The 27,685-nt window shown below is 43.5% G+C and overlaps 1 protein-coding gene across 2 annotated transcripts; it reads right to left on the bottom strand.

Moving 5' to 3' along the window:
- Positions 1–18,676: 18,676 nt before the first annotated feature.
- On the bottom strand, positions 18,677–25,041 carry LOC139406384 (G/T mismatch-specific thymine DNA glycosylase-like). 2 transcript variants are annotated; one of them, XM_071148922.1, is made up of 11 exons: positions 24,890–25,041; positions 24,556–24,626; positions 23,621–23,838; positions 23,019–23,218; positions 22,262–22,331; positions 21,839–21,974; positions 21,589–21,671; positions 21,104–21,198; positions 19,877–20,051; positions 19,463–19,588; positions 18,677–19,154 (listed from the first exon to the last, which is right to left on the bottom strand). In XM_071148922.1, the coding sequence occupies exons 2-11, from the start codon at positions 24,609–24,611 to the stop codon at positions 19,003–19,005; spliced, it is 1,311 nt and encodes a 436-aa protein (XP_071005023.1). In that variant the 5' UTR covers positions 24,612–24,626; positions 24,890–25,041; the 3' UTR covers positions 18,677–19,002. The 2 variants fall into 2 exon arrangements, with proteins under 2 accessions (XP_071005023.1, XP_071005024.1); XM_071148923.1 differs by lacking the exon at positions 24,556–24,626 and having other exon boundaries at positions 24,890–25,035.
- Between the last annotated feature and the right edge of the window lie 2,644 nt (positions 25,042–27,685).

The raw sequence follows: 27,685 nt of genomic DNA, 5'->3' as shown, positions 1-27,685 counted from the left end.
GGAATGTATACTAATATCATAGAAACTGCTAATATTTTTTGTTTTTGCATAATTTACACATTTTCAAATACAGCCCTAGCCTCTCTCCCCCATTTTAGCGTTGGTTTGCTCAACGGACATTTAAACTCCCGAGGTTGTTTTCATTGGCTACAAGCCTCTGTGGCAAGTGTCAGTGCTATCCGGAATCATTCGGACGTCCCTAACACAGACAGAAGGGGCTATAAATATCTTTGTCCCTACTCTAAAACCCCTAACGTAACCATTTAACATTTCAGATTCAATGCGTGGTAGGGACGTCCAAGGGAACCCGGATAGCAATGACCCTGTGGTAAGCAGGCAGAGGCAGAGATACTAGATTTTTTTTATAACTTTGGAGATACAGTACTTTTTTTGTCCGGCTCATTAATATTGTAACAACATAACATGGTGTCAGAATAAACCGCGAAAAATAGAAGATGGCTCTGTTACAACCAACATCTAGCTTGTCTACAAGGACATTTTTGTTGAAGACTGGAAGATTTGGATACACAAGTTTGAATTGTTTCTGACCGCGAGTGGCATTGCTGAAAAGGAGGAAAAAGTGCAATGTGCTACGTTCTAGACATCGCGGGAGAGGCGGCAATCAAGGTATGCAACAGGTTTGAATTTGCCGAAGGCGAGAAAGACAAGATTGCCATGCTGAAACAGAAAAAGAGACAAGCTGTTGAAAGAGGCAGATCTCACATTGGCTAAAGCTATTAATGTGTGTTGTGCTAGTAAAATCACGTCCAGTCGGGTAAAAAAAGGTGTCAGTACTGCAGAGGTTCAAGAAGAACAGAGCAAAGGCAGCTCAAGATGAACTAAACATGTGTGTCAATTGCAATAGATGTGGTTGCAAGCATGAGCACAGAAAATGCCCCGCCTATGGTCAAGTATGTAAATCCTGCCAAAAGAAGAAGAATCTTAGAGCCAACCGAGGATAATGCACACCGTTGAGCAGAGTGAGGAGAATGACAGTATGTTCCTGGGCACAATTGAAGTTGAGATGACTGGAAAATTAAAACACATTGAAGTTGTCACATCAGATATATATTTTTGTTTAAATTTAACCTTTTATTTAACTAGTGTTGTAATAACATATTAAAACATGTAATGACGCATCCACGGACTGTTGTTAAACACACGGATAACCCATGAATATACACTGCTCCAAACCCTTTGGGATGGGCTACAAAGACAAAGAACTCTGTCCAGAACTAATGAGATACCGACAACAGGCTGGAGAGGACTGTCTATCACCTACGAACAACCAACCAGGAGCCAGGACTACTAGAATCTACCTACGTCATTTCAATGTATAAATGTACTGCCCAAATATGTGTTACGCTCTCTTTTTTCCGAAACCTCCCTAAGAGTGGACGATGAGAGCCGTGCTGCACGTTTGCCAGCTATCACTATGCTAGATTAAAAGGCCTCAAATATACCGTATCCGCCTTGTCCAGAGTCTCATCTTGTTCTTGTCTCTCCTATAATTAATTCATTAACAAATTGGTAGCAGAGGATGGTTGAAATCCATGAATTCGGTCCATAGATTTGATGAGAGAAAAGACAAGTTGACGACAGATTCTAGAAGGACGGGCGACCTGTCTACAGGAGCCATCGGGGATTCAACTCGCCTCAGGAAACTGACCAAAGAGCTCGACATTATAAAGGTACGCAGAACCGGTTTAATCGAATTCTGCATATTATAGTATAATCAATATCCAAATTATGGTCAGAAGTACTGAGTGCGTGAGTATGAATTGCCGTTAAAATTTATGAAAATTGTTCCGATAACCAAAGGCATTTGCATAATGATATCTGTGTAAATATATTGTTCAAATCTGATTCAAATAGTCCTGCAACAGTAATAAAATTACTGGGTGTCGTGGTGAGGAATTGGAGGACAGAATGTGATATGATGTGATATATTGTTTAAAATTTAATCCAAATAGGCTGGCAGTAGTTGATATGTAAATCAACGTTAGGTGTTACGGTGAAGGATTTGATAACAGAATTTGATGGAATGTGATGCACTGTTTTAATCGGGTCCAAATAGGCTGGCAATTTTCGATTTGGCAATCGTTTAGGTGTTACGGTGAGGGATTCGATAACTCAGTGAAATGAAATATGATGAAATGTTTTGTTAATTGATCGAGACGTATATTTAAGACTGTAACTAGTGGAGTAGCATCCCACTAGGAGCAACAGTTAACAAGCTAAATAATTGGACTAGGAGTGAAGGAATTAAACCTGATCTCTCCAGATTAATGTCACTGATTCACCGTTCCATGAGACCGAGGGATACTGACCACCGGCTCTAAATTTGACCGCCGAGTCAAAAGTTTGGGCGGGGCTGTGCGGCCGCCGTGCCGTGTAACGAATTGATTTCTGTTCTCTTTGTGCTGTTGGCGTTGCCTAGAATTAATTTGACAAATATTATAGAAGGCATCTGAATGCATTGACATTGACCCAAAAGTAGGCGTTTGGGACACTAACATTTCGCCAGGCAGTAGAAATGTGTGAACCTGTAAAATTATTCCAGTAAAATACCCTAGACGCATAATTATCTCGTGAATATCCCTTTGCGATATTATAGTACAGCAATTCTACAAAACTCTGTGTGCACGAGGGTGAGACACGAGAGATAAGTCTGTGTGGGCACCAGGGATACATCGCTGGTTTCGACCAAGTGACGGGCTAAGTGCACATAGTTGCGGAGGGCCATAGTGCAATGTGCAACATTTAGTTGTTTTTAATTGTTTTACATAATTTTTTATCGGACCCAGACATAGTGAATCGTCAATATGGCCTCAATTACCGTTCCCAAACTCAAATTCAATGAATATTTAGATCAGAGAATACAGGAAAGGGCAGGAGGAAAACAGGAATATAAAACAATAAAGAAGATATGGGGGGAAATTAGGCTGAGATGGACCCAGGCAGGTTACATTAGTGGAGTTGCCCCATCCAGGGAACAACTCAGCACTATGGAAAGAGAATTAGAGGAGGCAGTCAGGCACGGGAGAGAGAGTGAGGCAGAAAATAATAGCAGCCATTTTTTTTCAAGAAGGAAGGAACGAAGGAGAGAGAGAGAGCGGAGGCGGAGCTGAGAATAGGGACATGGGCAATAGAGGAGACAAAAAGGACATGCCCACAAAAGAAACCTGATATGATGGGGGTGCTTGCTGGGGCCTCAGGTGACGTCAGAGAAGGCACAAACAACAACCACAACACACCACCACCCACCGTGACCACCCCATCGGCCCCGCTCTCTCCATACCCGCCACTGCCACAGGAAGAGAAGACTGAAGTGCCACCTCCCTATTCACAAAATCCATTCGCATACCTCCCACACAACCCATTTAAAAACCCACACCACACCAGCAGCCATACAGGCCCCGGTCTTCATGGTGCAGGGAGGACAGCTAAGAGGGAACATGACTGTGGGGATTCAAGAAGGCCACCTCGTCTGTGAAGAAAGGCCCGATTGCTCAAGCCCCACAGCACTACAAGGCCCAGGTGGGTCCCTGCTGAACTACCCACAAGGAAGGGAAGGTGGATCTCAACCGGGCCTCCTAAAGAGAGAAGGCCACGATCTTATTCAGTTCTCCTATACTCCAAACACAGACAATTAGCTGAAATCATAGGCTTGACACAAGCACTGAAAGGAGCAGGAAGGGGCCTACCAACTTCCCCTACGCCCAGCAGTTGATCCATGCTTCGTTGAGTACCAGCCTGGGAAGACCGCCTTGATGGGACAGATGCCCAGCCTACATGGAGGAGCCTCTACATGGATACACTAACTGCAATGAAAATACTACTACCCAAAGCCACGAACACAGGATGAGGAGGAGGAGGAAGAGGACCCCCTCCTCTACAATACAACCACCCAGGGCCCAGCCACATGCAGCAGCAACAGCAAGATTACAACCAACCACAGTTTCAAGGTATGGCAGGGAACACCATGCCCTGGCCATAAAAGATGCCCACACTGTCTGAAACCCCAGAAGTGTACTGGCCAAAATGCCTACCCACAGGGCCTGCCACCCCTCACATCCAGTTTAAGTTCAACCAACTGAAAGCTCAAATCTACACTGCACCCATATAAGACTCCCCAAGCTGAGATCCATTGCACACTCAATGCAACAGAAACCGATGACTGCCTCTACACTGCAGACTGGGACGAAGACAGGATGCACCTGACCCCTCCTATCAGGTGTTGTACCATTGTGTGTGGCCCAGAGGGGGTGGCAGCACCGGCCATCCTACGATCAAGGAACCTCCATGCACCCCTGGCCTGGACGGCTGAAGCATCAACAGCCATAGCACTCCTGAAAACAGATCTATCAGCGGCAGCAGCTCTGACTGCACCTGACTACAAGAACAAGTTCCATTTGGATGTTTCTGAAAGGGAAGGATTCACCTCATCCGTCCTATTCCAGAAACAAGAGGGGGAGAGACGGGTCTTGATGCACTACTCTTCCAAACTTGACCACATTGAGGTAGAACAGACAACATGCTCCAGATACGTTGCTGCAGTAGCAAAAGCTATTGAAAAAACAGCTCACCTCGTGATGTCACCCTTCAATCAGCCATCATCCCTCAACCAGCATCGGCCAAATTAGCTGAAATCATCGGATTGACGCAGGTCCTCATCAGAGGAAAAGGAAAGACTGAATATCTATACAGACTCAGCCCATGCCCATGAAGCAGTCCACACTGATGGACCCAGAACTTTTATGAGAAGCACATGGCCCACACACACACGAAGGCAAACTAAAGACCCTCCAAAAGACCCTCACATAAAAAATGACTGACTTATTTATTTTATGATTTATTTTGTGACGAATGCAATGTTTGTGACAGACACAACCCAAAGAAACCATATCGAACACCAATGGGCTCATACCCATTACCTAATGCATGATTTCAGGTTATTAGCATAGAATACACAGACATGGGGGCGGATAAGGTGGTTAATGGGAAACAATACCTATTAGTGATGGTGGATAGGTTTTCCAAATGGGTAGAGGCAATTCCAGCGGCGGGGGAGGATGCGAAGTCAGTTATAGGCCACAATCCCAAGATCTCATGGAACGCGCAAGTCAAACGTATGTGCCGGGTCGAAGTTGAAATGGGTCGAAGCCCTGCCCCTGGCGTTGATGGCCATGAGAGCCTCACCAGGATCAGGCACCCATCTCTCTCCTCATGAGATAATGACTGGTAGAGTCATGCCTGGCCCACCAAGGGAGGGAGGTCATATGCCCGCCCTTGATGTGCAATAAATTGTAATGTCTAATTATGTGAAAAAACTGACGGTTCTCTCTGCAGCACTCTCTACCCAGGTTCACAAGGTACCGGAGGGGGAGCTGCCGGGGGACACGCCACCACTGAAGGTAAAACTTGGAGACTGGGTAAGGGGAAAGGTCCACAAGAGAAAGTGGCTGGAACCCAGGTGGACTGGTCTGTACGAAGTGAAGGAGGTTACTTCACACTCAGTCCAGGTCAAAGGTAAATTGGGCGCACCTTGGCACCACCTCACACATTGTACACCAGCTCCAACCCCTTCCCGCACACTGACGGAAGTCAGAACCGACCTAAGTGGTCTACATTCGGCCCCAAATCTTGCACCTCCTTAGTCAGGGAAAATGGGAGGTTCAACCCCATATTCACTGACTAAGTCACACCGTACTCCTTGGGAACGGTTGGGGATCTCCGGACCACTGTTTGTTATTTTTCTTCTCATGGGAGGAGTCACTGTATGTACACTCACATGGCTTATAAACCAACAGATGCACCCACTACAGATGCACCCACTACAGACTCACACACTGAATTCTACTCTGCCAGGTGAAACTAACTCTCTCTCTTTTCCCTCTTATCTACCACAAGACCATACCGTTTCTAGGCGTGAGGTGGGAGTCACTAAGTGCACCCCCCAGGAGTTGAAGAGCACCACCTTGTGTTTGCCTTTCAATGCCACCACCACCATTTACCTGCCTTGGGGCCTTTTGGGTCATGCGCAAAATAGTTTGGGGCTACCTGCCTGGACCTATTCCAGTTTTAACTGGTATATAACCAAAGGGGGATATGGTGAGTGGTCTTGGAAAAACTTGGTGGCAGAAATGGGGCATGACTGGTCCAGCTATTCCGAGGGACGGGTTGTTCTTGCCTGGCGCAAACGGCTTACATTTTCACGCACTGGTTTTCAACTAAAGCTGATTGTACGACCTGGGACCACTATGGGGTGTCAGGTTTTTACGTTGGCCCCATATGTAGATACCGAGAGGGCTGAAGTCCATTTCACACTATATATCTGTGTTACGCCAGAACCACAGCCTACTTCTGTGACGGTGCGTGACGATATGGCAAAGCCACATACCCTGCCCCAGCACAGGGATGGGGGGGGTTCTGCTGTTTTAGTGGTCACCACCCCTACCCCGGATGAGAACATTCGGGTTGCTACAGGTATCTCAGGTTTGTCTAACAATTGGCTATTATTGACCGAACAAGCAGCCAATACTACCCCCACTAGTTGTGTAGTTTGCATGGGTGCCCGACCATTGCTCCGCATTGTCCCGGCTACTGTCGAGATCGGATGTTTAATGCCCCTTATGGACCAAGACAATCCGACTGGTAATTGTTTCTTGTGGGATGCAGTTTACCCTGTTGTCTCCGCTACGGACAAGGCACCAGTATTTTCCTCTGATGTTGCCAGGGCCGAATTCTCCTGTATTAACATGACAGGGGGTATACTACAGTTAGGTTTGCTCCCTGTTGGTTGGTGTACAAATACTATCGTAGTAGTTGGAGTTTTTAAGCCAGTGATCAGGGCTGACATCTGGTGGTGGTGTGGGGGACCTCGGCTTTTTGACAGACCTCCCAATAAGGCTACGGGTACTTGTGCGCTTGTAACACTTCTACTGCCTATCTCTGTTTACCCTATAGGTGTGGGTGATTTGGTGACCCGGATACAGGCTGTGGACCCACAGTTTCTGCCTACCAGAACCAGGCGGGAAGCAGCCCTGACTGTTGGGGATCCCACATATATTGATGCTATAGGTGTTCCTAGGGGGGTCCCTGATGAGTACAAGCTGGTGGACCAGGTCGCCGCAGGTTTTGAATCATCTCTCTGCTGGTGGTGCACTGTGAATAAAAATGTTGACCGCATTAACTATATACATTTCAATGTCCAAAAATTAGGGAACTGGACTCAACAAGGTTTTGAGGCCGTACATGGTCAACTGGCGGCTACCTCCCTTATGGCTTTTCAAAATCGCATTGCCGTTGACATGTTGCTGGCTGAGAAGGGTGGTATATGTTTTATGTTTGGGGAGCAATGTTGCACATTTATCCCCAATAATACAGCCTCTGATGGCAGTCTCACTGTTGCGTTAGAAGGACTACGTACCCTGAATGGTAAAATGAAATCCCACTCTGGGGTTGATACCAGCACGTGGGACTCCTGGATGGATGCATTTGGTAAATATAAGGTCCTGGTCTCTTCTATTCTGGTCTCTATCTCTGTGTTTGTTGCAATACTAACCCTCTGTGGCTGTTGTTGCATCCCATGTGCCCGCTCCCTGCTTTCTCGAGTCATTACTTCTGCTATTGCACCAAATAATGACCCTGCACTGATGTTCCCCCTCATACAACAGGAGGATCCTCTGGTGGAGTTTGAAACATGCACATATGAGTAATTTTCACGTCTCTTTGGAGACGTGAAGAGGGGGACTACAAATTTCCTAAAATGTCCTATTCTATTTTTCTTACATTTAGTTTTGTCACGTCTAGTAGACGTGAAGAGGGGGTGTTGTAATAACATATTAAAACATGTAATGACGCATCCACGGACTGTTGTTAAACACACGGATAACCCATGAATATACACTGCTCCAAACCCTTTGGGATGGGCTACAAAGACAAAGAACTCTGTCCAGAACTAATGAGATACCGACAACAGGCTGGAGAGGACTGTCTATCACCTACGAACAACCAACCAGGAGCCAGGACTACTAGAATCTACCTACGTCATTTCAATGTATAAATGTACTGCCCAAATATGTGTTACGCTCTCTTTTTTCCGAAACCTCCCTAAGAGTGGACGATGAGAGCCGTGCTGCACGTTTGCCAGCTATCACTATGCTAGATTAAAAGGCCTCAAATATACCGTATCCGCCTTGTCCAGAGTCTCATCTTGTTCTTGTCTCTCCTATAATTAATTCATTAACACTAGGCAAGACAGTTAAGAACAAATCATTTTTTTGCAATGAAGGCATACACCGGCAAAACCCGAACGGCGCTGGTGCCAATTGTGCGCCACCCTATGGGACTCCCAATTACGTCTGGTTGTGATACAGCCAAGATTCGAACCAAGGTGTCAGTAGATATGGACAGTGACAAAAATAAATGGACTGAGAATAAACAACTAAGATGTAACTTACAAGCTTGACACGTGCTGAATGCAAAGTAATATCAACTCGCTTGGACAGAGAAAAGTTGAAGCAGTCCAACTGAAAACTGAAAACTGCCAGCAGATGTCGCCGTTGGGTCAGGAATCATGAATCGGTGTGTACATAGTACATAGACACAAGGTTGAGTTACAGATTATTGAAAGAGATGCTCCAGCAATGTCAACAACTAAGCATGGTGAAGAGAACACATGATGTCACAGTCAAAGACATTGACATACTGAAAGACTTTGAAGATCTGAACACATGATGTCACAGTCAGACATTGACATACTGAAAGACTTTGAAGATCTAAACACATGATGTCACAGTCAGACATTGACATACTGAAAGACTTTGAAGATCTGTTTTCTGGTCTAGGGTGCATGCCAGGACCATGTCATATACAGTTAGACCCACCAGTTGAACACACCCAGAGAAAAGTTCCAGTTCCTCTCAAAGACAAGATCGTTGAGGAACTAAACAGAACGGACACATGGAAGTGAATCACTAAGCAAACAGAACTGACAAACGGGGTTAGTAGTATGGTCACTGTGGACAAACCTAACACGATCCGGACATGTATAGATTTGACGTGATTTATTAGGATCCTCATTAGCCAATGGAGACCGCTAGTCTTACTGTGGTCCGACATATATATATATATATATAAAAAAACGCAAAATACATTAGACAGAAGACTACAATTTAAATTAAATAAAACATTAAATAAACAAAGTGATCAAACAGGAACACTACCCACTGCTCACTGTTGAGGAAGTTGTGTCCAACATGCCAAACGCTAAGATATTCTCTGTATTGGCCGCAAACCAAGAGTTCTGACAGATTAAACTTTACTTCGAGAAGTTCCCAGATCTGTAACTTCAACATGCCCAATAGTTCTAGTTCAATTCTATTTAGGACCATTGTCATTATTCTATTTCACTTTAGTCCTGCATGTTGGAGCTCCAAGCTGAAGATTTGCACTGTACCCTGCAATCACACCTGCAACCCTGTACATGTGACTATTAAACATCTGATTTTTGCATTTACCCTTTTGGTGTCTCATCTGCGTCCTAGGTATTCCAGAGACCCTTGATGATTGAAAGCCCTGGTTGGAGTCGTCGACGTCATCAATCGTTTGTTGGTCTGGGGTGAAACTAAGGAGGAACATGACCGCAGACTGGTCAAGCTGCTACAGAGCGAGCGAGTACAATCTAAAACTAAACAGGAAGAAATGTAAAATGGTAAAGATAAAGTACATTGGTCACATGCTAATGGCCAGTGGTCTGAATCCAGATGATGAGGGCCGTGGTGCAGATGCTAATGGCCAGTGGTCTGAAACCAGATGATGAGGGCTGTGGTGCAGATGCTAATGGCCAGTGGTCTGAAACCAGATGATGAGAAGGTGAGGGCCGTGGTGCAGATGCTAATGGCCAGGGGTCTGAAACCAGATGATGAGAAGATGAGGACCGTGGTGCAGATGCTAATGGCCAGTGGTCTGAAACCAGATGATGAGAAGGTGAGGGCCGTGGTGCAGATGCTAATGGCCAGGGGTCTGAAACCAGATGATGAAAAGGTGAGGGCCGTGGTGCAGATGCTAATGGCCAGTGGTCTGAAACCAGATGATGAGAACGTGAGGACCGTGGTGCAGATGCTAATGGCCAGTGGTCTGAAACCAGATGATGAGAAGGTGTGGGCCGTGGTGCAGCTGCCTCTACCCGAAGACAAACAAGCACTGCAGAGATTTATGTGCATTCTACACCAATCTTGCCAAATTCATTCCCAACCTGTCTGAGGTGAACGCTCTGCTCAGAAAGCTACTTGAGAGTGACACTGAATGGCATTAGGAACAAAAACATAAGAACAGTTTTTTATTTTTTACTCAAGACTGGGAACATGCGCTCTGTGTGGCAGAGGGGTACAAGTTGAAAGTGATCACTAGCCTCTCGAGAGCATATTCAAGAAGCCGCTGCATCACACTCCTTCAAGGCTGCAGAGGATGTTGCTCCGACTTCAAAGATACAGTCTCACTGTCACCTACAAGCCAGGCAAAGAAATGCACATAGCAGACGCTTTGAGTAGAGCCAACTTCAACGAACACGAAGATCTGCTGGGAGAGGAGTTGGAGGTAAACTGGATAACACCTCCACTGCCAATCTCAGAGGAGAAGCTACAAGCCTTCAGGAAAGCAACAGTAGAAGATCCCACAATGCAACTGCTGAGAGTAACAACGATGAGTGGATGGCCCAGTGAAAAGAGTGTGGTTCCCAAAGAAATCCATCCATGCTGGACATTTTCAAGGAGGAAATCAGCTATACATCAGGACTGATGTTCAAAGCCGCAAAACTCATTGTACCAAATCAACTGAGACAAGAAAATGCTGAACAGGTTCCGAATCACACCTGGGAATAGGCAAGCGCAAAGAAAGAACAAAATACATTTATATTGGCCAGGTTAGTCAACCCAGATTGAGGACAGGTTAGTCAACCCAGATTGAGGACAGGTTAGTCAACCCAGATTGAGGACAGGTTAGTCAACCCAGATTGAGGACAGGTTAGTCAACCCAGATTGAGGACAGGTATGTCAACCCAGATTGAGGACAGGTATGTCTACCCAGATTGAGGACAGGTGTGTCAACCCAGATTGAGGACAGGTATGTCAACCCAGATTGAGGACATTGTGTCTCAGTGCGCTGTCTGTAACGCCAACAAGAGCAGCAACCCGAGAGAGCCACTGCTTCCACGTAGTCCACCAGAAAGACTGTGGGCAAAGATCGGCACTGATCTGTTTCACTACAACGTCTCAGAGTATCTTCTCTGTGTCGACTAGTACTCCAAATATCCAGAGCTCACCAAACGGACTGAAACTACGAGCAGAGGTGTCGTCACAGCCATGAAGTCTAGATTAGTCAGGCATGGCATAGCAGATGTTGTCGTTTCCGACAATGGTCCACAATATGCAAGCGCCAAGTTCAGATGTTTTGCTGAAAGCTGGGAGTTCGAGCACACAACTTCCAGTCCAGGACACACTCAGTCAAATGGACAGTTGGAGAAAACTGTGCAAACTGTCAAAAACCTGCTTAAAAAGGCACAAAGAGTGACCTCTACATAGCGCTACTGGAGTACCGCAACACACCACTAGAGGGCATAGGGTTATCACCATTATCTACTAATGGGAAGACGGCTGAAGTCCAAGTTGCCAACCTCTACCACCCTACTGACTCCTGAAGGGAACGTTCAAATCCACAACAAGCTGAAGAACAGACAGCTTAAACAGAAAAGCTACTACGAGAGACAAACAAGATAATTACCAGACATACCTCAGGCTCCAGAGAGGAGACGTGGCAACCAGCTGTCGTACGCTGGATGGAAGAATATACTGAATACGAGCGAACAAGCATTTTCACAAACGGAGTCAGTGGTTGGTGCTGACTCTGGGATCACAAACACTCGTGGATGATGATGATGATGATGATCAGTCAAAATCTAACAAGATCACATGCTTGTTTTATTGAACTTTTATTTAACGAGGCAAGTCTGTTAAGAACACATTCTTATTTACAATGACAGCCTACCAGAAGGCAAAAGGCCTCCTGCGGGGACAGGGGCCTAGGATTATAAAATAAAAATATAGGACAAATCACACATCACGACAGCAACACAGCATGGTAGCAACACAACCTAACAACAACATGGTAGCATCACAAAACATGGTACAAACATTATTGGGCACAGACAACAGCTCAAAGGGCAAGAAGGTAGAGACAACAATAGATCACGCTAAGAAGCCACAACTGTCAGTAAGACTGTTCATGATTGAGTCTTTGAATTAAGAGATTGAGATAAAACTGTCCAGTTTGAGTGTTTGTTGGAGATCGTTCCAGTCGCTAGCTGCAGTGAACTGAAAAGAGGAGGGACACAGGGATGTGGGGATCTTTAACAAAATGTGACTTCCAGAACAGGTGTTGTACGTACGAGCCTGACACACCTCAGAGACAGTTACAACCGTGTCAGACAACTAGATCAGGTAGAGAGATCAAAGTTCCAACTAGATTCAGACTAAAAAACACACAGCACAGACTTACTTAGTTTATGTTCCTTATAGTGGCAACTGTTCTGCCTGTGACTATGGAACCCTGACCTGTTCACCGGACATGCTACCTGTCCAAGACCTGCTTTTTTCAACTCTCTAGAGACAGCAGGAGTGGTAGAGATACTCTGAATGATTGGCTATGAAAAGCCAACTGACATTTACTCCTGAGGTGCTGACTTGTTGCACACTCGACAACCACTGTGATTATTATTATTTGACCCTGCTGGTCATCTATGAACAGTTGAACATCTTGGCCATGTTCTGTTATAATCTCCACCCGGCACAGCCAGAAGAGGACTGGCCACCCCTCATAGCCTGGTTCCTCTTTAGGTTTCTTCCTAGGTTCCTTCCTTTCTAGGGAGTTTTTCCTAGCCATCGTGCTTCTACACCTGCATTGCTTGCTGTTTGGGGTTTTAGGCTGGGTTTCTGTACAGCACTTTGAGATATCAGCTGATGTAAGAAGGGCTTTATAAATACATTTGATTTGATATAAGTGAAAAGAATAGGGACAATGTCTGAAATGTGTTGTAATTGAATGTAAGTGCTGATTTGAAAAAATAAAATAAAAAGCGTCAGAAGTTTTATTTCTTTGTTTTAGTTTTGCTTGAGCCATTCCTTCATGAAGAGGGATGTCATGTACTATACAGGTATCCGTAGCTGAACGTGACGTGACGTGACGTGTATTCAAACTGTACTACAGTAAAGTGGAGAGTTCCAGACAAATCTCCGTTGTCAGGCTCATTCATATTGGAACGACATAAATGCTCAATCCGTGAAATTCTTCCATCCCTTTTCTCCATTTTAGCTAGCTACACGTTAGCTAGCTAGTTAGCAGAGCAGTAGATACTTATTTAGCCTAGATAATTGCTTTGTACAGTATGTCGTCTTTCAGATCTTATGGCATTTTTTCAAGGATGAGCGTTACAAGGGGAGAAGACCACTAACTAGAAGTCTGGCCATGTGGAGAAATGCAGCTATAGTGAGAGGAAACTTAGCGGTTTGGTCAGGGCCAGCAAATCAAATGGTCCAAAATATTCCACATAGTTCACACACACCACACATCAGAAAAGGTTATATTACATTCAAGTTTTGCTCAAAGCCAACTAAAGTAATGTACTTTAACTTTATCATGGGCATATTGGGAATTTATTATATCTGTGATGTTCAAATTGTTTCTCACCACTTGTCTTACTTTCTGGAGGCTCAAGTCATCCCTGCCTGTACCAAAGTTCAATCACAAAGGCTGGTCTGAGTGCATCTCCTCACAGTTTCATTCAGTAGTTCAACACAATTCACATTTGCATTTTATCATATGGGCACAGTGGGAATTTATATCTGTGATGTTTAAATTATATCTTACCCCCAGAGTGAGAGAGAGTACATCACTTCCAGCAGATCTCATTGCTGAGAATGGTGTTGATCATGCACTGCTTCTCGTGAGGTGAGTCTACAACATGGGGGAAACGCGGACCGAAAGTCAAAATGTCACGTCTCATGTCTACAACATGGGGGGAAAAGAGGACAGAAAGTCAAAATGTCACGTCTCATGTCTACAACATGGGGGAAAGGGGACAAAGATGCAGTTACCCCTTTCTCCAACAGAAGGTCACCAAGTTCGAGTGATCCGCTCAAACTTGCCAGTTGTCCACAAAAGCTGGAGGATGCGAGATCAGGTTGGAACAACTGGCTCTTTATTCAATTCAAAGGGGCTTTATTAGCATGGAAAACGTGTTTTACTTTGCCAAAGCAAGTGAAATAAACAGTAAACCAAAGTGAGAAGACACAAAAACATCAACATTGCACTCAATATTTGAAAAAAAAAGACAACTGTTATTATCAGCTATGTGAAAATAGTAGTAGTATGAATTGTAAGGGAAGATAAATAAACAAATAAATATTGGTGGTATTTAGAATGTTGTTTGTGCTCCACTGGTTCCCCTTTTCTCATGGCAGCATACCACAAATCTTGCTTTTAAATTATTATTTATTTTTTAAATGTAACACTTATTTTACCAGGTAAGTTGACTGAGAACACGTTCTCATTTACAGCAACGACCTGGGGATTGCTGCTGTGATTGCACAGTCCTGTATGGGACTGAATGTGGGAGTTTATCACTGTTTGATTTGTGTTATCTGTGGGAAATATGTGTCTCTAATGTGGTCATACATTTGGCAGGAGGTTAGGAAGTGCATCTCAGTTTCCACCTCATTTTGTGGGCAGGGTGCACATAGGCAGACATGGCTCTCGAGAGAAGACAGGCTACGGCGGCCTTTCTCAATAGCAAGGCTATGCTCACTGAGTCTCTACAGAGTCAAGGATTTTCTTAATTTGGAGTCAGTCACAGTGGTCAGGTGTTGTGCCCCTGTGTACTTTATGTTTAGGGCCAGATAGCATTCACATTTGCTCTGTTTTTGTGGTTGATTCTTTTCAGTGTGTCAAATACCTATATTTTTTGCTTAGGTCTTTGTGTAGCTGTCTTAGGGCTCTATGGGGTTTGTGAACAGAGCCCCAGAACCAGCTGGCTAAGGGGACTATTTTATAGGTTAGGTGGATGTAGAGCTGAACAGCTCTTTTGGGGGGTGTAGATAACTAGCGGGTATCGTCCTAAATTCTGCTCTGCATGCATTGTTTGGGGTTTGCATTGTACACAAAGTATATATTTTGCAGAATTCTGCTTGCAGCGTCTCAATTGGGTGTTTGTCCTATTTTGTAAATTATTGGTTGGTGAGTGGACCCCAGACCTCACAACCATATAGGGCAATGGGTTATATAACTGAATAATTTTTTGCCAGATCCAAATTGGGATGTTGAGTTTTATGTTCCTTTTGATGAAGTAGAAAGCCCTTCTTGCCTTGTCTTTTTAGATCATTCACAGCCTTGTGGAAGTTACCTGTGGTGTTGTTTGTTTAGGCCAAGGTATGTATAGTTTTTTGTGTGCTCTAGTGCAACAGTCTCTAGATGGAATTTGCATTTGTTGTCCTGGCTACTGGACCTTTTTTGGAAAACCATTATTTTTGTCTTACAGAGATTTACTGTCAAGGCCCAAGTCTGACAGAATCTGTGCAGAAGATCTAGGTGCTGCTGTAGGCCCTTCTTGATTGGGTATAGGAGCACCAGATAATCTGCAAACAGTAGACATTTAATTTCCAATTCCAGTAGGGTGAGGCCGGGTGCTGCAGACTGTTCTAGTGCCCTCACCAATTCATTGATATACACTGAGTATCAGTGGTGGTTGGTGTCGTTTAAGACGAGGGAGGATTATTATTATCAGTTCACTTTCATAGCAGCCTCGTAAAAACAGCATGGTCACTTTGATCATTGTATATATAATTCCTTCTAGCAGCGATCTATGCGCTCTCCTCCTGTCACCTTTTCCCTTCTTTTGTGGACTTCAGTGCACAACACATTATCCGTCTGTGACCAGGTGAAAAACCTTTCCAAGTCAAACCTCTACACCATGACCGTTAACCCCTACAAACAGCCTACATCGTTGTCACTTTATAGTCAACATAGCTACTAGAACTAACACGTTATTAAACCCGCTACAATCATGCAGTACAGTGTACAGTCAGAAAGCAGTTTAGCAGTTACACCGGCGGGCCCTGGTGGCATTAAATTAATAAAACCAAAAGCTTACCTTGACTTGGAAGAGTTTCAGTGTTGGATAGCCATAGCCAGCTAGCTAACATAGCATCCCTCTCGGTTTGAGCCGGGTGTTTGAGTAAAAAACATATACAGTGGGGAGAACAAGTATTTGATACACTGCCGATTTTGCAGGTGTTCCTACTTACAAAGCATGTAGAGGTCTGTAATTTTTATCATAGGTGCACGTCAACTGTGAGAGACGGAATCTAAAACAAAAATCCAGAAAATCACATTGTATGATTTTTAAGTAATTAATTAGCATTTTATGGCTACTGTAGACCTTCATTGCAAAACAGTTTGTTTTAATCCGTTATTTGGTGATGTGAATATATGTTGTATAGTTTAATTTAAAGTGGGTAACTTTTTTAAACATTTTTTTTATAGTTGTGAGCAGAGCATCTGATATATGCCTCTTAGGTCGCAGGATGGGGCTTGGGTGGGTGTAGGCCTGGGCCTGTTGCTCTGCTCACGGTCTGGGCCTATGTCTAACAGGCACAACTCCAATATAAAGTAGTTTTTTTTAGTTGCTGAAATGCCACGTGCGTCCACTTATATCAGGGCATTCTTAACAACCTAACTGTTACGAAACTTATATTCAATCAAATAAGCATCTTGTAGCAAATGTGCAATTAAATGTTCTGTTGACCAAATTCGACAATCTCTCATTGACCGCCATACATAAATTCCTCACTTGGGCATGTTTTCCTGGACAGATTTGGGGCAGTGCGAAACCTCATCACTTCACCTCTTCCTCTCTGCCGCTGGGTCACTTTTTTGGGGAGGGGGGGAGCGGGGGGTTATGAACCCAGCGTGAACCAGCAGAGTTCGCCTGTTGTTTGTTGCGTCGCCTTGCCTTAGCTGAGGAACTCATATCTCTTTAAAACCTAACCCTAATCACATTTGCTAACCTAAAAAACTACATTTTTTTCACATACATTCTTACTTTATAGCCATTTTTTACTTTGCAACTGGCCTATCAAGTGGGAACCCAGCCAGGGTTGCCAGGAGGAAAGCCTTTTCAATTTGATGGTAGGATATCAGGATACAGAATGTGGTTATGAGGGATTATCAGTGCCACTTTGAAAATAAATGCTAAATAGGTGTGTGAAAATGATAAATTAATTTATATTTTCATATCAGTGTGCATGATTAATGCCACAATAAAATTCAAAAGAAATTGAAAATGTTGATTTGTAAATGGTGAACATAACTTCCTAAATGAAAATCCCAAATGGTAAACAGAAAATGGTAAGTGCAAGGTGCAAAGAGAAACTGGGTGTCTGTTTTAATTTTCCAACTACCAAATTAGCATGGTCTCTTTTCCATTTTCAAAGTGTATGCAAAAAGCTTATCGGAGGCGTGACCGAGGAGAGCAACACGACTCCCACGTGAAGTAGTACTTTCTAGCCATGCTGGGTTCCCTGTGTATTGGTGTGACAAACAGGGTGCGAGCCCAGTGGTGTATTCACTAGGAACCAAACGAAATGAACCGGGAGGGGGCCCTACCTGAATTTCTCCAATAGATACTTAGTTTTAGTTCCAAAACGGTCACTGTTTTGCTATGGAAACCGTTTACCGTTTCAGAACCAAATGGAAGCAAACAGGGCAAAACCAGAGTTTCTACTGAACAAATTCAGATGGGTCCTTCTCCGTTTTGTTTGCTTCCCTTTAATAAACGTTTTGCAACAGAATCAGCGGAATTAATACACATCTAGTCTCCTGTGGCAGAGGCATCCATTCCATGACCCGTAGGTCCACGGTAGCGTTTTGAAACCTGATTGGCTGAACGCGTTATGCAACATCCAGGGACTAGCATTGGTGGTCCTCTAAACATTTGTCATGATAAGACAAGGCATGGTTATTTCTGTATAATGAAAGGAGTGATTTGATTCTGCGTCCAGGGACATATTCTGGTTTGACATTGTAAGATGTCCGTCTTGTTTAGTAAATTATAAACTCTGTTGCTCTGCTGAAGATCAATATATGGTTCGGAGGTCAGATGAATGATATAACGTCATGATCATCAGTCATAAGGAGGAAACTGTGGCTACCTTCACCTGAAACTGTCTTTAAAATGGCCTGGAGAAAACTGCTGGGACCTAGAAAAGGTGGCTGTGAAGCCAGGAGACGGAAAATAGGGTCGTGTTCATTAGGACACACTGTAACAAAACTCTAAGCATTTCAGTTCCTCCCTGTTATTCCAGTTCTCTTTAAAAGCTTTCCACTGTTGAATTCACTAGACAAAGCAGAAGCAAACAGGGGAGGTACTATTTGAATTTGTCCAATAAGAAAAACAAAATTTTCCGTTGCATTATGTTTTCATACGGTGTGCCCTGATGAATACGGCCCATTTCGTCTTGGAACTGTCAGGCACCTATCTTTTTCATTCAACTTGATCACTTTACAAGTCATAATGAACCATGTACATCATTAAGTTCCGGATTCAACAAAATAACTGTCAATGTCAGTTGTACAACTGATTTAATATCTCTGTAATAACAAACTTAAAAATTCCAGAGCACAATTACACTTCCACATGTGAGGGATACAACAAAATCCCATTCTTTAAAAATATAAAAATAAGACACTGGACACATGCTGTATGAAATGCAATAAATAGTTATAAAAATTAATGGGGAATAAAATGGGCTGTGTTTTAAAGAGAGAATTTGAAAAACAGGAGTCCAGTCAAGATGGGCCATTTCTCCTCCATCTTCCTTCTAGTGTGACGCATGCATTATGATGCCTCAGAAACGGTGTGACCCAATGACTTTCTTGCGGGGGCCTTCTTCAAAAGGTTTCTGCTCCCAAATGAGGTTGAGCTACATTGCTACTGTTACAGCTAATGTCCGGTATCTGGTCTGCAAACGACTGTGTCATCCACTGGTCGTATGGCATGTGGTTCAATGGTGTAGCTTGGGCTTGGTCCTTACTGGGCATTGCTAAAAGGAGTATAAAAAACAAACAATTTATTCAGATGTAAAAATGGTATCCACGACTTCATCTAGATAAAGGGCTTCATCTGACTCTGGGTCAGTAGATTAAGGGCTTCATCTGACTCTGGGTCAGTAGATTAAGGTCATCTGACTCAGGGTTAGAAGGTAAAGGGCTTCATTGACTAAATCCTGAAGTAACCCTTTAACAAACCAACAGCTGTATGAAGTCATTCATCTTTAGGGTCTATTTTCCTATCAGCCGAGATGCACTAACGAAAGACAAAAAAAAACACTCTTCAGAAACTTGCTCTCACCGGTCTCTTTGGTGGAGGAAATGTTGCAGTAGCTTGTGCTTTGCCTTGCCTCCTCGCGCTCCCCGTCGCAGGTCTCGTACTCAGGATCCACCTGCTCCTCCTTGATGGCCATCCTCTTAGCATCCTCTGTAGCAGTGGTACAGGAAATACAAGATTAGTGATCAACAACACTGCTCTTCAACACAATTGCCAATCTAGAGAGCACACCCTCATTTATCATTTGAATGTACACCAAATGACTGAATATAATTGGCGTAACATGAAGCGCATGATGGCATCCTTATCAATGGCATTATATTCAGTATATATATCAGAGATTCAGTTAACGGGTTTCTCATGTTCGTTCTGAAATAGCAGCGTGAACAAGACTTTGAAGTGTGGCAACTCTTAACTCCGTCAAGACCATTATTTTACCTTTGGCAAGTCCCAAGTCGAAGTGGTACTCAGTCTCTTGCACCTCGCGGGCCACTGAGACCACACCTTTGATCTTGTCCCGTAGCTCCTTCAGCTTGATGTAGAAGTGAACCTTGTCCTGAGCGCGGGGGAACTGGGCACAGCGGGGGCTTGACGAAGGCATCAAGTAGCACACCTAGGATGTATGCAATGAGTGAAGACAATCGCAACGTTGCAGGTAGAAATGTTTGGAGACGACACGGCTCACAGCTCTACGTGACATAACGCTAAACTTGATCTACAATACATTTCTGAATCTATAAAGTTGTACCCTCTTGAACGGACCCCAAAACAACAGTAGGAACAGACGATGAGAGAATGGATACAAACATGTGCGACTAGTTACTATACTGAACAAAAATATAAAAACACAACATGCAACAATTTTAAAGAAATCCGTCAATAGAAATAAATTCATTAGGCCCTAATCTATGGATGTCACATGACTGGGAATACAGATATGCATCTGTTGGTCACAGATACCTTAAAAAAAAAAAGGGGGCGTGGATCAGAAAACCAGTCAGTATCTGGTGTGACCACCATTTGCCTCATGCAGCGTGACATCTCCTTCAAAATAGAGTTGATCAGGCTGTTGATTGTGGAATGTTTTCCCACTCCTCTTCAATCGCTGTGCGAAGTTGCTGGATATTAGCAGGAACTGGAACACGCTGTCATACACATTGATCCAGAGCATCCCAAACATGCTCAATGGGTGACATGTCTGGCGAGTATGCAGACCATGGAAGAACTGCAACATTTTCAGCTTCTAAGAATTGTGTACAGATCATTACGACATGGACAGCATTATCATGCTGAAACATGAGGTGATGGCAGTGGATGAATGGCACGACAATCTCTGTGCATTCAAATTGCCATCAATAAAATCTAGTTGTGTTCGTTGTCAGTAGCTTATGCCTGCCCATACCATAACCTCACCATGGGGCACTCTATTCACAATGTTGACATCAGCAAACTGCTCGCCCACCTGTCAGGTGGATGGATTATCTTGGCAAAGGAGAAAAGCTCACTAACAGGGATGGAAACACATTCGTGCACAACATTTTAGAGAAATAAGCTTGTGTGTGGAACATTTCTGGGATCTTCTATTTCAGCTCATGAAACATGGGACTAACACTTTACATGTTGGGTTTATATTTTGGTTCAGTGTATTTTGGTAAAACTACTTACTGTTTCGGTTTCTGGGATTTTGTACGGCTGTAAGCCAAACTCGAGTTTCTTTGCCTTCACTCCAAAGATCTCTTTGCTGAAAATTTCGTAAATACCTGCCGAAGAAGAGTGATTTAACCTTAATTCAACTAGGCAAGTCAGTTAAGAAAAAAATATTATTTACAATGACGACCTACACCGGCCAAACCCGGACGACGCTGGGACAATTGTGCACCGGCCCTATGGGACTCCCAATCACGGCCAGTTGTGATACGGCCTGGATTTGAACCAGGGTGTCTGTAGTGACGCCTCTAGCACTGAGATGCAGTGCCTTAGACCGCTGTGATACAGCCTGGAATCGAACCAGACCGTAATGCAATGAATATCATCATTAAATTATGTGGGTCTAACTTTTGTCGAAATGACAAGTATTTCTGTTTTTATCTGTAAAGGACAAAACAAACTATAATTGTAATTACTGATATCCTCTTTAAAAATGTGCTCACATTTTCCGTTGAAAGCTGCGATTAGTGGCTTGTATTTCTTCAGCTTCTCCACCAATTGCCGGCCTCCTTCACGAAACTCTTTGCTGTAGATATAGTAACAAAGTTAGCCTAGACAATGAACCAATAACCATGACGACTATGAACCAATAACCATGACGACAATTGTAACTAGAAAGAAAATGCATCATGGATATTTAATGACATCTGTGCTTTTTTTATTACTATAGGTTTATTACTATAGGTTTGACACCTTGAGAGGTCTTTGCTTCCTGGCGTTGTCCTCTCCACCATGTTGGTAAAGCCAATGCCATACTTCTCTGGCAGGCTCAGATCGTGCATGTGGTTGAGCTGCTCATCAGTAAGACCAGAGAGGAACAGGCATTTCCCTAAGGTCCAAAACAAAAACAATGCTCAATCACTTTCATCATACTGTTACTAATAACGGGGGTTGTGTTCACTAGGCACGAAATGGAAGAAAGCGTTCTAAAACGAGTCAAAGAGAGGAGGTACCGTTTGAACTCGTCCAACAAGAATGGCTTTTTTTTTTTTTTCTTCCGCTGCACAATGTTTTGCTTTGTTGTGCCCTAATGAACATGACCCTAATCAGGCAGTCAGTATGTGGTATTACAGTACTCTGTATGTATGTATGGAAATTGAAGTGAGTGCTACGTACAAAAATGGTTTCCTGGGTTTGGGTAATGTCGTCCCTTGTAGGCTGACAACAGTCCTGGATTGATACCAATCTGAGAAAGGGATCATAAATTATTATTGCAAAATGCTAGAGAGTCATTTTTGATTCGATTCAAATTCACAACACATACGTAGTACATGGGTTTAATCTAATGAAAAATGGTGTTTGATCCAATGGGCTATCATCAGGGTAGAATGGTGTGTGTATTCCAGGAGCTATCATCAGGGTAGAATGGTGTGTGTATTCCAGGAGCTATCATTAGGGTAGAATGGTGTGTGTATTCCAGGAGCTATCATCAGGGTAGAATGGTGTGTGTATTCCAGGAGCTATCATCAGGGTAGAATGGTGTGTGTATTCCAGGAGCTATCATCAGGGTAGAATGGTGTGTGTATTCCAGGAGCTATCATTAGGGTAGAATGGTGTGTGTATTCCAGGAGCTATCATTAGGGTAGAATGGTGTGTATTCCAGGAGCTATCATTAGGGTAGAATGGTGTATTCCATGGGCTATTATTAGGGTAGAATGGTGTATTCCATGAGCTATCATTAGGGAAGTAAGGTGTATTCCAGGGGCTATCATTAGGGTAGAATGGTGTATTCCATGGGCTATCATCAGGGTAGAATGGCCTATCATTACTAATGGTACAGATTTTTTTTTAAATGGCCAAACTTTACATTAAACAGCCTTACTCAACATCACCAGTCTGAAAATTTCACAAATTAGATGATGTTAAAACTCACTATCAAAATGTCCAGGTTGTGGTCAATAATATCTGGCAGGGTTTTGGCCATAACCTCGTCCACTGACATGCCATTGAAACGGTTAAGGGTCCTTTTGGCTTTCTTCAGGGCCTCTGCCTGATCGTAGTCCTCCTGCGGTTGGCCCTCCCCCGGCTTCTGTTTGGGAGGCCGACCTCTCTTTCTCTTCCCTGGCGTCGGAGCTAAAAGACAGAAAATGAACAGGTTTGCAAGGGAATCCATTTGAGGCGAGGTGCAGAATCGCAACTCTTGATCACATAATGAGTGATTATGCGGGAAGCCAAAGGGGATTTATAAAAAATCAGTGATCCTGTGCAGTCCGACTGCATCGTAGTCAATCTCAGACACGCCCAATGATTCTGTGGAAGGTGCCAGACAAATATAATTGGATTGATTACTGGAACAGCACTAGGGTGAGGATAGATCAGTTCATGTTAACACCAGGGTGGTGGGGACTGGGGAAATGTGTACGCAGAGGAGAGAGCGCACAACAAATAGAGCTGTACAAATATTGACCACGCAAACATGGCAGACGGCATGGCTAAGTAAGGGGAGGGGGGGGGGGGGGGGCGGTCATCACATACCTTGTGATGTATCCACAGGCTGATCGTGTTGGACGATTGGCTCTTGATGGAAGTCGTGATGGAAGTCCAGCTCCTGGTGGACAGGGAGGTCCTGGTGGACCGACAGCTCCGTCATGACCCGGTCCTCTCTGGATCCCTCCATGTAATGACCCATATGGCCCGTGTTATGGTACTGCATCACATGTTGAGCTTGGGGGTGCTGCTGGGTGGACTGGTACCTACAGGTCCATAAAACAAAAGAAACAGACTGGGGTGACACCATCTTCTTTTGTTTTCAAAGGGGGTTTGTCCAGAGAGGTGACAAACCAGGAAGACAAAGAAATGACTGAGGGTCCATAGAGAAACTGTCCATGCTCCTAGAATACATTTCACACACACACACACACACATTGGTTTGACGTCTCATGTTTCCTGGTCAGAAAACATTTCATGGCCCAACTTTTGGATTTGACATGGGTGCGTGTGCTATTAGTGATCATGTTGTAAGGATGCATATGTTTTAACGTCTAGGATTACTGTAGTTAAATGTAAATGGGCTATCAATGACATGTCACCTCACTCTGCATCCATAGAGTAACTTCGCATATAAACTTCCAATTCGTTTTTTTCTTTGCAAATCATTATTTAATCATGTACATTGTACCATGTAGAAATGTCTGCCTTCCTGCCGGTTTGTCTTCACAGGATCATAATTGTTTCTTAATTTTAAAAAGTACAGTGTTGTTGGGGGGGGGGGGGGGGGGGGCATGCTTTGTCTAATAATGACATTAATACATAGCCTGCTGTAGGCCATGGCGATAGGAACTCTTTTGACAGTTGTTGCAAAATTAGCTTTATTTAATACATGTTGATGGAGACCTCCACACTGACACTCCACAACATTTGTATTTTATGCAAAAACCTCCCAACACCAACGCGTTCGGAGGACAACTCACCACTGTTGGAGATAATCCGTAGGAACCGTCAGTGACGTATACTGCTTTTCTTCCATCTTTACGAGGTTTTACTTAAATAAATTAACATTCATGTTGCTGTTAGCTACAATGATATGCCCTTTTACACTGTAATTTACCACAGTAGGAGTATTGGCAAAACTATCGGCCTTTAGATTTGGCAAACTGATTGTTATCACAACACCACAAATACGTTTGGTGGTAAGAAGGGTTACAGACAACTAACATTCATTCTAGCTACTAAACAAGCTTGCTGGGAAATTGCAAGGGGAGTATATAAACGTGCTAATACAAGAGATGTTGAGTAGCGACATACCTGTCATACATATGTTTAGAATTCCTTTTTCACAAAATGTACCGATTGAGGGCGATCAATGGACCCAAAACAAAGACCATTTAGGAACATTGGGGTGAAGCGTCTTTTCAGTTTATTGTTAGCTTTACCGTAACAAAAGTATTTGCGTTGTCGCCGCCTACTGGGTTGGAGTGTGGAGCTCACATCATTAATCCATTCAAAATTAAATCAAATTGTTTTGGTCGCGTACACATATTTTGCAGATGTTATCGCGGGTGTAGTGAAATACTTGTGTTCAACAGTGCAGTAATGCCAAACAATACACCCGAATACCCCAAATAAATATAAAATAATTAAAATTAGAACGAGCAATGTCAGAGTCCGGACTATAAATATATATGTATATGATTGTGCGTATAGACATTTTGGACAGTATATGAATAAAAACAATTGTGTACAGCAGCAGTTATAGGATGAGCCTTGACTAGAATACAGTACATACATATGAAGTTTATTATTATTATAATTATTATTATTGTTAAACCTTTATTTAACCAGGAAGGGCTCATTGAGATTTAAAATCTCTTTTTCAAGAGCGTCCTGGCCAAGATCAGCAGCACCAAGTCATTACAAAAATGACAGACAAACAACATGAAAAACTACAAGTAATCTAGTAAAAACCATAGAATTCACAAGAGTATAACGAAATCAAAAACAGCAAATTAAAAACATTGACAGGTCAGGGAATCAGTCTCAAGATCATTCATCAGTGATTTAAAAATACCAATCGGGACAAGTTCTTCCAGTTTAAAAGTATTTTGTAAGGCGTTCCAAGACGATGGCGCAGAGTACATAAAAGCCCTTTTACCAATTTCAGTTCAGACATTTGGAACAGTTAGCAGGATAAAGTCCAGCGAACAAAGAGAGTACCCACCACATTTCTGAACAATAAAAATGCCCAAATAAAAATGTAGTAAACCCAAAATGGCTTTGTAAATAAAAGTATACCAATGACTGAGCCTACGAGTGACTAGAGAAGGCCAGCCAACCCTGGTATACAAAGTGCAGTGGTGCGTAAGGGATTTGCAGTCTAAAATAAATCTCAAAGTGCCATGGTAAAGGGTGTCAATTGATCTCAAACACTGAGTGGAAGCATTCATATATAAAATATCCCCATACTCGAGTGAAGGCATAAATGTAACTAATACTAGCCTCCTTCTGGCTTCAAAAGAAAAACAGTTGGTAAAACGCTATGTAAACACTATTAAAGTGACGAGTATTCAATGATAAATGTCCATAGGGCAGCAGTCTCGAATACCGGCTAGTAACAGTGACTAAAGTTCAGGGCAGGGTACTGGGCGGAGGCCAACTAGTGGTGACTTTTTAACAGTCCAATGGCCTGGAGAAGTCCCACCTGCACTGTCTCCGCCTTCTAGATAGTAGCAGGGTGAACAGGCTGTGGCTTGGGTGGCTGAGGTCCTTGATGATCTTCCTGTGATACCAGGTGTTGTAGATGTCCTGGTGGGGGGGCAGGCACCACCCCCTGGAGAGCCCTGCGGTTAAAGATGCCTTACCAGGTGGTGATACAGCCCAACAGGATTTTTTTTATTTTACTAGGCAAATTCTTATTTTTAATGACAGCCTAGGAACAGTGGGTTAACTGCCTTGCTCAGGGGCAGAAATACATATTTTTACCTTGTCAACTCGGGGATTCAATCTTGCAACCTTTCGGTAACTAGTCCAACGCTCTAACCACTAGGCTACCAGCCATTCCATTGAGGATGCTCTCAATGGTGCCACTGTAGAAGTTTGTGAGGGTTTTAGGGGCCAAGCTGGCTTTATTCAGCCTCCTGAGGTTGAAGAGTTGCTGTTGCGCCTTCTTCTCCATCTGTGTGGATGGAACAATTCAGGTTGTCAGTGATGTGTGGCCCCGTCGATGTGGATGGGGGCGTGCTCCCTCTGCAGTATTTGTATTTTTTGTATTTATTAGGGATCCCTATTAGTTCCTGCCAAGGCAGCAGCTACTCTTCCTGGGGTTTATTATGGATCCCCATGCGTTCCTGCCAAGGCAGCGGCTACTCTTCCTGGGGGTTTTTGTGGATCTCCATTCGTTCCTGCCAAGGCAGCAGCTACTCTTCCTGGGGTTTATTATGGATCCCCATTCGTTCCTGCCAAGGCAGCGGCTACTCTTCCTGGGGGTTTTTGTGGATCTCCATTCGTTCCTGCCAAGGCAGCAGCTACTCTTCCTGGGGTTTATTATGGATCCCCATTAGTTCCCACCAAGGCAGCGGCAACTCTTCCTGGGGTATAAACACATTAAGGCACTTATATTACACATAAAACAAAAGAAAACAGTACATCGTATAACACTGTCAGACCCCCACATATCCACAACACAAAATGTATAATACCACCATACAACAATATTATAATGTACGTGTGTAGAGTGCATGTGCCTGTACCTGTGTGTGTGTCTCTTCACACCCGCTGTTCCATAAGGTGTTTTTTAAATCGGATTCTACTGCTTGCATTGTTACCTGATTTGGAATATAGTTCCATGTAGTCATGGCTCTATGTAGTACCTCCCATAGTCTGTTCTGGACTTGGGGATTGTGAAGAGACCTCTGGTGGTATGTCTTGTGGGGTATGCATGGGTGTTTGAGCTGTGTGCTAATGTTTTAAAACAGACACATTGGTGCATTCAGCTTGTCAACACTTCTTACAAGAACAAGTAATGATGAAGTCAGTCTCTCCTCCACTTTAAGCCATGAGAGATTGACATGACATGCATATTATTAATGTTATCTCTCTGTGTAC

Source organism: Oncorhynchus clarkii, chromosome 4, assembly GCF_045791955.1.
Source record: "Oncorhynchus clarkii lewisi isolate Uvic-CL-2024 chromosome 4, UVic_Ocla_1.0, whole genome shotgun sequence".
Taxonomy (NCBI): Eukaryota; Metazoa; Chordata; class Actinopteri; order Salmoniformes; family Salmonidae; genus Oncorhynchus; species Oncorhynchus clarkii.
Note: the sequence above shows the minus strand (reverse complement) of the source record. Positions and strands in the feature narration are given on the sequence as shown.